General features: G+C 39.0%; 1 protein-coding gene across 3 annotated transcripts; it reads right to left on the bottom strand.

Moving 5' to 3' along the window:
- Positions 1–1,132: 1,132 nt before the first annotated feature.
- Positions 1,133–11,344, bottom strand: NABP1 (nucleic acid binding protein 1). 3 transcript variants are annotated; one of them, XM_049887723.1, is made up of 7 exons: positions 10,334–10,703; positions 10,132–10,238; positions 9,692–9,830; positions 7,251–7,322; positions 5,497–5,572; positions 5,010–5,076; positions 1,133–4,006 (listed from the first exon to the last, which is right to left on the bottom strand). In XM_049887723.1, exons 2-7 carry the CDS (start codon positions 10,220–10,222, stop codon positions 3,837–3,839), a joined length of 615 nt encoding a protein of 204 aa, XP_049743680.1. In that variant the 5' UTR covers positions 10,223–10,238; positions 10,334–10,703; the 3' UTR covers positions 1,133–3,836. The 3 variants fall into 3 exon arrangements, with proteins under 3 accessions (XP_049743680.1, XP_049743681.1, XP_049743682.1); XM_049887724.1 differs by lacking the exons at positions 10,132–10,238; positions 10,334–10,703 and adding an exon at positions 11,030–11,344; XM_049887725.1 differs by lacking the exons at positions 9,692–9,830; positions 10,132–10,238; positions 10,334–10,703 and adding an exon at positions 7,729–8,099.
- Between the last annotated feature and the right edge of the window lie 907 nt (positions 11,345–12,251).

The following is a 12,251-nucleotide window of genomic DNA, read 5'->3' as shown; positions in this document are numbered from 1 at the left end:
CTCAACATCTTTGGGTCTAATGTTCTTCATGGGGAAAAATACTAAATTAATGGTTTGTCAGCTAGTGTGTTCTTCAATGGGGGATCTGAGCTTTATTAGACACTTTTAGCTAAGAAACCCATAATAATTTGGTTACAGTTATCTGAATCCAAACTCTGGTGTATTCCCTATAAAACAAACTCCAAGGCACCTGGAAATTGAATACATCTGTAAATATGTTTAGCTTCTCCCACAGGGCCTAACACAATACCATTTAAGACAGTGATATTTTCCAAAGGTCACTTTCCTCAGAAGCATACCTGTTAATCATTAGAACTACTCTGAGAAATGTGGGACTATTTAACTACCCCAATGTTTAATTATGGGCTGGAACAGATTTTCAATACACAGATTTTCACCATGGCCAAGTACACCTGCCTTTACTCGTCTCATACCACCCCAGAGAGTGAATGTGACCATCTTTTTCTACCAGAAATGCTCAGACTCTCGCCAGGTAAGGAATAAAACACAGTGAGAGGAGGAGCAGACTTAAAAAAGGAGGAGGGGGCAGTAATAAAGGCAAGTAATACCAAGTATTAAGACTAAAGAAGGCTGTAGTTTGGGAAAAGTGTTCTATATTGCTATGTTCATGTTCCTATGTTCAGATTTATCTCTAAAATTGTTCCACTCCTTTCAAGAAATGCATCTAAGAGTCACATGCACCCTAAAATTGTTAAAGTGCCATTATGTTAACGCTACTAGAAAAGGGAAAGGGATTTCAGTAACTAGCTGAAATTTCAAATCTATATAAACTTAAAACAGCTACCAGTGTGTCTTCAAACTAACAAAACACTCCCCATGTGCAGCTTCTGAGAAAACTCTTTAGGGCTAGTAAACCACTTCCCTATAAATTTTCTCATATCATAAATTAAAGCTTTAATTTTTTTACTAGCCTCTTATCTTTTTAGCATCATTCCCATAGTATCATTACTCAACCTATAAATTCTTTTAAAATGTTAAATGATAAAAACACAAGTAGCAATCAGTACTATACTCGGGGTATGCTCAAGTTAAACTGTCCTCAAATTTAAAACAAAATTACTAATACTACAGGGACAAAGCAGAGAGAGACGGTGCACTAAGAAAAGAGTAATAGGATGAAACCTGCATGTTTAAATGCCTATGGGAAAGCACACTGCAGCATCACTGTTACGTATTGCCATCTGGCCTTCCGGATTCCACCTTTGTTTCTGTAACTGCAGCAATTCCCCACAAAACCCTCCCAGGCCGGAGGGGCGAGCTGGTGTAATCAGACTTCAATCACTTCAGAAATGTTTTGTAGAAATAATATGGGGAGAAATCCTAGTGTATTATTATACTAGATGGTTTTTGCTTTCCAGTAGGTGTTGTGTAAACTTATTTTGCAGTTGATGGTCGAAAGTACCAGAAGGAGGAAGGGAGAAAACTTTATTCCTCTTAACTTCTTGATGAGTTCTGTCCAAGTAGACTGGTAAGGCAAATATTCATTACGGGTTATAACTCACTTGTTGCTTTGGTTTTGGAGGCTTCCCTTAAGAAAAAAGAAATCTGTTAATCAGTTGTAACAAACACAGAACAAGGTTATATTATTAAAGCAAGTATCACTTAATGACAAAGTAAAAGCTTAGGTCTTTTCTCTACTTAATCCCTCAACATGTCAAATTTCAGGGTGATAGCACTTCCACACCTAACCCTACTTTTTTTTTCTATTCTCGAGGCATTAATAGCATGGTTAGACAACAAACATTTGAGTGCTTATTGTGTCTGAAATCAATCTTTAAACAACTCACAAAGGGGTACTATTACTTACTTGTTTTATAGTTGAGAAACATAAGGTTTAGAGAGGTTTCAAGTATAACAGCTTGCCCAACATCACAGACGAGATAACGACGCCAAGTTTGGAAGTCCAGGAATCCACACCTGACAGCATTTTAATTTTCCCAAACTCCAAAGTTCTTTTAGACTCACCCCGATGCTATATTCTCCCACAAGTAACTTACAGTATTTTTGCTCCTACTTCTACTTTTTTTTTTTCCTACTTAGATTTAAAGCAAAGTAAAACAAAAGCAGGAAATTACATACTAATTTTCAGTATTTTTTAAAATTCTAAATATCTGTAATCTTAATGGTGTCCCAATCCTTAGATAACGTCTTTGGAGGCAATCTGAAATATGAAATGTCTTAATATTGGGCACAAAGCAGAACAAAGCCAAATTAATTGTAATAATCATTAAAAAAAAAAAAAAACTTTTGTAACATGTAAGCCCCAGTTACCAAAGTACTATAGCTCCTTGAGATTACTTCATCTATCCTTTAACATTCTCTGCACAGAGCCTAAGGCATAGGGTGTACTCAAATATTGTTTAGATACACTGAATTAGAACAAACAAGTAATCTGGCATAAATCACTATATTCGAATGCTATAAAGTCTTCAGAAAACAAGGTCAACTTATTCTGTGATTTGAGGTGGAAAAAGATTAAAGTGACAACTGCAGAACCAAGTCATCGCCAAGCTGAGCCGTGAATACAATTGGGGCAAGATGTACTGGCTCTCCATCGTTAAGTCATTAAAGGATAGAGCAAAAATTATAGGTCTGGTAACATTAATGCAAGTTTTATTCGAGGTAATATTCAAGAAGAGTTAAATTTTAACAGAAGAAAAAATTACCAGTAATTCACCCTACAGAAAAAGATCAAACTGGGTACCATTTATGATGCACGAATAAATTTCACCATTACATTTCTAAATAAAACTGTACTGACTTCTTTTAGAGAGCCATTTCTTAACTTTTGCTAGTAAGGCTACATGAACTGTCTTCAGAAACTTCGACAATACATCATACACATGCACGCATCAAAAAAAAAAAAAAAAAAAACCTTTCAAATAAAGTACCTAAGGTTCTTACTCCAGGGTGAGTACCTGTAAGCACCTAGGATCCTGTAATTTTGTTGAAGACTGCATATTTCTTCATGAATTTAATCACCTTCACTGTTTATCTACCATCATTTTAAAAATAATTAGATCAATGTTTATTATGACTTCATAATTCCCTCAGATTATACTTTCATATTTAACAGGGTAGTTTCAAAATATATATATATTAAAAGCATCTGTTTTAAATTTCCACAAAGTTGGTAACAAATGTTAAGAGCTCTATCCCAAAATAAAATGTAGCTTTCTTCTAAAAATTACTTTCCACAGATCACATTCTATTCCATAATTTTGATAAAGAATCTGGGGTTGGTTTGTTTTTTACCAAAAAAAAAAGAAAAAATTTAGGATGACTCAGCCCTTGGAAAATCTTAATGGCAGTCACTCAAAGAAGTAGTCAATCACTCCCACAGTCACACTCAAAAACTGTAGTGAGCATTGACCAAGTTTTGTTTTGGTGATTATTGCTTTATGGTTGGCAACATCTGAATTTAAGATAAAAGAACATCTCCTACTAAGTCTTATTTTAAATATTACAAACTTTATACAGAAGACAGACTCATAGAGGCTATAAAGCTGATGTCTGCTGATGTCTGAAGTAACTCACCCACGGAATGGGTGCACACTTTTTAGAGGCTACTGAATGATCTGCTTGCTCTAAAAATGAATGCCTCTACTTTTCATTGTGTTCCTGCTTTAATAGGAAACTAGAGCAGCTCGACAGTTTTTCTATAAAAACAAACCACTTCTCTTAACAAGCCAAAAATGTAACAGGAAACCAATATATGAGACACACTTTTCACAGTTAACAATAAATAAAAGTGCAGTAAGTATTCAAGTAGGACATGTAGTTTAAAAAACTACATGTGAGTAATTTGGCATAGGTCATCTTTTAAATGCTCTTCGAGGGTCCCTGCCATTACTTATTGTGGTCATAACTGTGTGATTATCGGCTGTTCCTGGTAGCTGTGGATTTATAGGTCCTCGGCCATTACTTCTACCAGCATATGAAAACTGATATCCCCTCGAGTCAGGGCCAGTCTGAACACCATTTCCTAAAAAAGAATATAGAAATTCATCATCTTTTAGTTACTAATTTATAGAAGTACACCTATTTGAAGTTCCAATACATGCTATTAATAATAATATTTGGGAAAACAAACATCTTTAGTTTTAAACTTCTGTGGGGGGACCTCAATGTAGGTTCAAGGTTTTCCAAATAATGATTGCAGTAAATGTATTACTTTTATGTTACACTAGTAGGGAAAAGAAAAAAGACCAACTTGGGCAACAAAATTAAAATTAACAGAGTAGAAAAAAAGCTTAGACATCCACTGCCTACACTAGACAGGAAAAAAGAAAGAGCAAGGATAATATAGTTATGAGTACTGGCAACTGGCTCAAATATGGTTAATATTGTTTCAAAATGATGGCAGTTTCTCAATGTGATGATGCATAGCTGTGCCAAAACATGTAGCCACCGGGTCATCTAAAACTCAGAGCCACCCTAATGAATGCAATCACAAGTTATGTTCCTTCGGTTGAAGAACGAAGACTTCAGAAGACCTGTAACAAGGCTGCAAGGTCATTAATATGACATTTGAGGGACAAAAGCTACTCTTAAAGAGTATGTGAAAACTTAAGACAAGCTATTAGTCTAAAGCTTTTCTGTACAACTACGCCATCAGAAATACTGCATCTATAACAAATAATCAGTAGTTACAGAAATTTTATTTAAAAAAAAAAATCAATGGAAGAAAAAGTATGAGACTTTTCCATACACATCACCAAAACTTAACTTTTTCATTATTAGCCAGTGTTCACCACTGTATTCCCACAACCTGACCCAAATGTTTAAACATAGAATATGCTCAATAAACTAAAAGTGGACCTGCTTTCTAGAAAAAGCCATTATTTGGAAATCCTGTGTTTATTGATAGTATTAATAGTTTTCATTTTGTACTAATTTATGCCCGAATTTTTTCCTCTAAATCTTTCATAAGATACACCTCTTCATTCTTATACCTGATCATAGATATTAAAAAAAAAAAATCTTACCCACTGGTCCAAATGTACCTGTACCCATACTACTATTCATGGAATTATTCTTCTGTTCACTGTATACCTAAAAAAAAAAAATTTAATTTAACCATATGAGCATAAAAAAAAAACACGTATTATATCCATTCTTATTTAGTTTTTTTAAATTAAAAACATTTGTCTAAGTCCATCAATATTCAGCAATGTTTCCCAAATGTTTCATAGGTGCTATTACATGCTATGTGTTTCCTGGTATTACTCCGCACTCATCAAAGTACTCAATGGCACGTATGTCTATTATATGATACTTCAGCTACATATATATGCACGTATACAAACCACAAAATAGATATACAAATACAAAATGCCTTAAAAAAATTCTTTTTTAAAATTCTCTTTATTATACTATGGGTATCATAAGGGTTGACAACCTAGCCATAAAATTAAAATACACAGTCAAAATTAGCCTAATCATAAAAATAAACTATCCATTTGGATTAATTACCCCTTTGTTCTGCTGTCCTCGATAATCTGGATTGGGTTCACTGAAATTTGGCACTTCTGAATACACCATACAAAATCTGAAAAGAAAATAAAGAACACATTAAATAATCGACCCTTTCTTTATGTAACATATATAATTTACAGGAATGAAGAATGTAGGTGCCAAATGAATTACCTAAAAAGCAACATGCTAACTAACTCTATTCAAATACAACAAAGACTTCCTAAATGCTTATCTCCCATAAAAACATCAAACATTTGGTCATCTATGATGCGTAATAAACATTCTACTGTGTATTTTCATTCATCTCCTGAACTGCAAAAAATCCATGTCAAAGATCAAGGACACAGAAACACATCTTTGTCCTGTTTTCCACACAAGTTGATGCTTAGGCCACGTTTAGGGTTCCAGAGTAGCTTTTCCAGCAGTGGTGATGGATTTGCACTGATCCATCCACACACTCTCATCCAGGCCCTCTTATGACCAATCACTGTGAATCTGCAAAGATAACCATTCAAAGTTAAGAATGAATTCTGCAGCCATGAATTAACATAGCTGGCTATCCAACCAACAGTTATTCCCAGTTTTTCTTAAAAGCTGACTGAATGGTGTGTACTAACATTACACATAGCATGTTCTCAGCTGCTCACCACCAAAAAAGAAATTAGAACCAGCTTTGATAAATCTTAGACTGATCTTGACAAAGAGCAGTCATTAAGAATTGAATGGCCTGCAGTGGTTCTTCATATAAGCATTCATAAATACCTCACCATACAAAGCTGGGACAGGAGCCTGAACCTTTCTGTAATACTGCTGCTAAGACCTTTCAAGATGCCTTGCTCTAATGATACGCTTTAAGTACAAGCATACCTGAGTCCTAATTTTCCTCCTAGAGGAAGCAAAGTGTTACCAGCTTGTTATCTTTAAAAACTATCAAGATTGCTTTTTTTTTTCCTTTCGTTAATATCAGGTTTTCCACACAAAGTACCTTGCCCCTCAGTGTGGAGTCTTCCTTTTTTTGGTGTCATTTGTGGCTCCTCTCTCTTTAAATATCCTCCAAAATTTGATGGGCATTAAGTCGATGTCTGAGCATTAACCAAACAGCATGGACAAATGATTTGGCTCATTGCCTACAGCACACTTTGAGTACAACCTAAATGTCTAAGCTTGCATGGAGGCTTAATTACCTTTACACCCCTAGAGAGGATGGTTCCTCCAGGTCAGGGTGAAGATCATTACCAGGTAGTAGTGTATGGAAGCTCGCATTGCGGCTGCCTGCACCATACCTAGACTGTGGATAAATAGAGGACTTCAATTTTCATTGCTGTAAGTCCTTTTAACACAAGTATGCATTTACTTGTAAACAGAAAAAAATGAAAATTTAAACTTATGACCTGAAACCCATGGCCTAGCTTCCTATATGGTGAATCACTAGCAGAGGAGCCTAATTTAAATAGCACTTGCAACCCTTGAAAGGTGTATGTTCCTAAAGCCTACGCAAACAGCCCCACTGGGGCTGGTCTCAAGTGCAGCTTCTTACTGCTAGAACTGATACCCTCAAGCACAGGAAACAGTACTGATAGCTGATAAACTCGGACAAACACGCCAAGTTATTTTTTCAGTTAAGCTGCCAAAGGCCTTCAGTTTACCAGTCAAAAAAAGCCAAAGATGATGTATAGTTTATACCTACCAGTTAACCTGTAGACGTTATTTGTTATTTACTTAATTATACAAAATAACACTTGAATACTTACTCCCCGATTTTTTGAAGTTCACCACCCCTTCCAGTATAAAGTGTCAGACATCCTTTCCACATGGACGCATACCTAGAATGAAGAGAGATCGGTTTTTTTAAGAAACAGGTATATTCCCTTCTACTTACAACAAGTCAATCCTTTATACCATATTTGTTGTTATATTGAGGCAGAGGTATGTATCAAGCCCTGCCTATCATAATAAATTAAATATAATAAACCTAATTCTGACCAGCTTGCTACCTACTAGTAAAAAAAAAAAAATTCCATTGACAATTTTGATGTAATTATCTAAATTATAACTGATCAACCCTAGGAAATAACTGAAGTGCCTTTTTGCAAAGCAAGCGTTATTATACCCCAGAAAGTTCTCAATTTTAGTCACTTAATAGAGAACTTTTAATTGCAGAAATGTAAGTAGACATTATCTTCATATCTCCGGCCATAGAATATATAAAATCAACACTACGGTGCTCACCTTTACACTCACTCACTTGGTCTAGTCAGATACTGGCAACAGTTTCCTTGGCCTCCATAAAAGACATATTGTTCCCAAGCTGCTGAAGACTTGGGTAGAATTTGGTCAAGGTGCTAAAAAAAAAGGTCACAATTTTTTTTACCTATCTGCCTTCTTAAATTTGCAATTTTTAGCACTAACTTGGCTGGAACAATTGTTTATACTCTCAGCAAAAATCCTAGACACAAATCTAAGAAAAAAATGGAAGTTAATCAAAATTGTAAGATCAGTCCAGGTTTTGTTTTCAATGGTTCTTCATACAACTACTATGGTATCTTCATGACTTAAGAATGATAAATTTTAACCAAATATTGTTTAACCAAATGTAGTGATGGTTAATCTTTTAACGTAGTTAATAAAAATTTGCTATTTCCACATTATACAGTTCTCAACATCTTAGTAAGGGTCATTTATGAAAAACGTCACACACCACTCATATACAAAGAGTAGCTTCAGAGAGAGACCATTAGCGTTTCACCGTACTGAAGTAAAATGCTCAGGTATGCCTTTCTTCAAAAGCTACTTCTTTAGCTTCAACCAGAATTTAAGGGCCTTCGGATGGGCCAGATTCCAAGCTGGGTGTGTTATTTTAGTAAAGTATAATTATTCTTATTTTACAGAAGAGGAATTTGAAGGTAAGAGGTGTAATAATTTCTCAAGGTCACAACAAAGCTAAATCAGTAGTAGGGCATCTTCAGTTTTCAAGTTTCCTTTAAATTATACTCCTTAAAATCCTGTAAATGCTACACCTACTTAATTTTTCCTAAAAATTTTTCTATGGGAAACATCTGATTTCTGTGACTATAGGATATAAAATATTTGATATGAGATGCTGTTTGCAATTTATACATTTAATCACTGAATGAAAAATACTTTGGGAGCCAAAAAACTTTATGTTGATCCTCACCACACCCTTCTGGCTAGAAATCCTCTTTTGGATAAATTAAAGAAGTGGAAATTCATACGAAACAATTAGTGTCACAATGAGTCAGTGTACGAGAATAAAATATCTAAGTCCTGACTCTCACTTCCTATTTGATGACGCTCTACATCACTTCCTGAAGATACTGTAAGGCCTGTAAGATGGTATCAAAGGGCTCCAAGTTCCCACATTCAGGGTGCTCCACGACTTCTCTGAGATACTATTTATTATCCCAACATCAATCGCTACCCGCCTTTCCTATCTATAACCATAAACAATTACAATTCTATTTATCAACAAAATCTTCCAAATCCTGTTTTTTAGACCATCTTCTGGCCTTTTATCTCCCTAAGATAAAGATTTGGTAAATTCTTTAAGGCAGTCCGTGCTGAATTATTTTTTAAAGCCACCAATCTGCCAACTGATTCTTCTGGTTGGAGATATGTCTTTCTGCCAGACATTTTCTATAAGTTTGGTTTTGTGTAACACCAAACTCACATCAGAAGGCACAAAAGTCATTTTCTAGAATGTGCCTTCCATGTGTCGTAAACTTCCTTAACTTCTATATCGAGTACAAAGTATCTGACGTAATAAACTCCTAAATTCCCTCAACTTCAGTTTTATGTCCACATCGTCTATGTAACACATGTACAATAAAATGTTGGCAAGATTTCAAGTCCTTAAAAAGTGGGGAAAGGGTGATAGCTGAGTTAAAAACATACCGAATTTATAAAAAAGATAAAGTATTAGCTATACCAATTCACTAAAAAGCCTCCATGACTCCCAGAATATATTAAATTTGTAAAGTGTGTGTGTACTGCGGGAGGAAATGGACTGCTTTAACAAGAAAAAACGCTGTTCACCATTCGAAGTTAACACAGAAGGGGCTTAAAACTCCTTGGACTAGTCCACCACCGAAACGATTGGTCCCTGGAGTCAGTCGATCCCGATTCCGCAGGCTTATTTAGGAAGCACCTTCCCCCCACTTGAATGCACACCTACCCTCTGGTCAACCGAATAATATCCCCTGGCTGTATGAGACCTCCGATCTCATCCCACACAGAAATGGTGATGCTGCCCGTTTTATCTGCTACTTTGCACGATCTCACTTCATGGCCGTCTTTGGTTTTGGTCACGCGTCCTGTAAGAAGGTAAAAATCAAGAGGAGGGAATGTATTAGGTAACGAAGACTTCCAGAAAGGCTCTCTAACTCCTCCTAGAGGATTTTAATGAATCTAGAAGGAGGGGAGAGGAACCGGCCCAAGGCCGGTGTCAGCCCAGGTGGGACCTAAGCCCGGTCGGGGGCCCTGGGGGCCACGTGCGCGGGGGAACGGAGAACGACGCGGGGCAGAAGGGAGGCGGCCCCGGCTCTCCGGGACGGCGCCCTCCTCTCGGTTCGGGAGAGCACTGGGGCGGCGGGGCGGGCCGCGGGACCCACTTACCTATCTCCAGGACAATAAAGACGACATTTAAGTTTTTCAGTCCGGGCTTAATATCTTTTATAAAAAGAGGCGGGTCGTTGACCCCGTTCATACTGAGGCAGGTGCGGCTACGGCAGCGGAGACGCGGGTGAGCAGGGAGCCGAACGAGGCTTCCCACCCCACCCCACCTCCCCCGGGCCGGGGTTGAGGGCGGAGGGGAGACCTTGGGCAGGGTGGCGAGAAGGGGCAGAAAGCGGTTGGTCAGGGACCGGGGAAACCAGCCCAGGCGACACTGAGCCTAAAGAAAAAAAAAAAAGCTCGCGAGTTTAAAAGAAAAAAAGACGAACCACTCCGCACACCAACCCCTCTCCCAACTGGACAGGAGGAAGGAAAGCGTGCGACTGCCCCTTCTTTGGATAAAAGGAAGAAAAAAAGGCAGCGAGGGAACGCCTCTGCCCTGAGTTCACACACACACGGGCGCGCGCCCACTCTATCCCGGCTCCGGGAAAAGGCAGGCTGTAACTGCGGGCCAGGAGCACAGCAGATACGACCGCGCTCCCAGCACCCCAAACACCGATTGCCGAATGCGCTCGCGCGCCGGCTGCACCCCAGGGCCGCCCCGCCTCTTGTGACGTCACGGAGCGTCGGCACGCCCTCCGCCCCGCCCCCCGTGCTCGGGTTGGGGAAGCGAGCGAGTGGGAATTGCCCGGGGACGTCCGCGCAGGCTCTCTCGCTCGTCTCTGGGCTGTTAGCGCAGGCCCCGCCCCCTCAGCCTGCCAATCCGCTCTCGGCCCTGCCCCGCTCCGCTCGCCCCGCCCCTAGCCCCCTTCCGGAGACGCTGCGCAGCCTCCGCTTTGCCCTTCCTTGGCTCTCCTCTGCAGGCTCAGAGTATTGCCTGTCTACGTTCAAGGTTTCCTACCTTTTCCCCGCAGAGATCAGGTTTCGTTCCCTGCCCTTTAGTTCAGAGGTCACGGGGAACGATTGCTGGGCTTAGGATCCAGTGGGTACGTTAAAAGGTGTGCAGTTGAATAAGAAGAGGGTTCTGGCCAGGTTGGCTGGTCCGGGACGAAGGAATAACGGGTGGTGAAGGGATCCTTGGCTACAAGTCTGGAATTTCAGGACCCGAAGGGAACTTGGAGATAAGTTCAACAGCCTTATTTTAGGCATATTAAATTAAGATCCAGGAAAGTGAGTCAGTTTCCTGAAGGTCACCCAACCACTCGTTGAGCAAGCCGGACTCCAACAGGGACCTGGTCTTCCGCTTTTCACTCTAAGACAAAGGAGATACACAAGTAGTTAAGCTTCTCACTGTTCTTTACACTTCCCGTCTCAAGTTACACCGCTTCCTCATTTTGCTTTCTTTCTCGAGTTACACCCCTTCTCCATTTTGCTTTTTTTGTGCTTTTTTTTTTATACATCCCATAGGAAGTAATCATGTAACGGGGTGGGAGGGAAAACAAACAAACTAAAAAAATGAATAAAGCTTTCTTTGCATCTTGTAGTGAAAAGAACCCGGGCTTTAGAGACAAACTTGGGCTCGAACTATTTACTAGCTGTATGACCTTTTAGGGCAGTTGCTTGAGCTTTTCAGCCATAATATAATCATCTGAAAAGTGAAATGATGCGCAATGCACAGGGGATTAAATGGGATCATAAGTAAATTGTCCAACTAGTGCCTAGCACTTGGTAGATAACTCAATGAATGTTTGCCCCTTGCCAATTTTATATTTTTAAAAGAAAAACAATACTAGTTTAAGCTGTGACCACTTAAATCTTTGATTGACTCTATTTGGTGAGTCCTATTTTTTTTTATAGGGTCGCTATGAGTCGGAATCGACGAGACAGCACTGGGTTGGTTTTGGGTATTTGGTGAGTGGAAACCCTGGTGGGGTATTTTTTATAGGGTCGCTATGAGTCGGAATCGACGAGACAGCACTGGGTTGGTTTTGGGTATTTGGTGAGTGGAAACCCTAGTGGGGTAGTGGTTAAGTGCTAGGGCTGCTAACCAAAGGGTTGGCAGTTTGAATCTGCGAGGAATTCCTTGGAAACTATATGAGGCGGTTCTACCCTGTCCTATAGGGTCGCTATGAGTCGGAATGGACTCTACGGCACTGGGTTTAGTTTTTGGTGAGTGCTATTTT

This window comes from Elephas maximus, chromosome 6 (genome assembly GCF_024166365.1).
Source record: "Elephas maximus indicus isolate mEleMax1 chromosome 6, mEleMax1 primary haplotype, whole genome shotgun sequence".
Taxonomy (NCBI): Eukaryota; Metazoa; Chordata; class Mammalia; order Proboscidea; family Elephantidae; genus Elephas; species Elephas maximus.
Note: the sequence above shows the minus strand (reverse complement) of the source record. Positions and strands in the feature narration are given on the sequence as shown.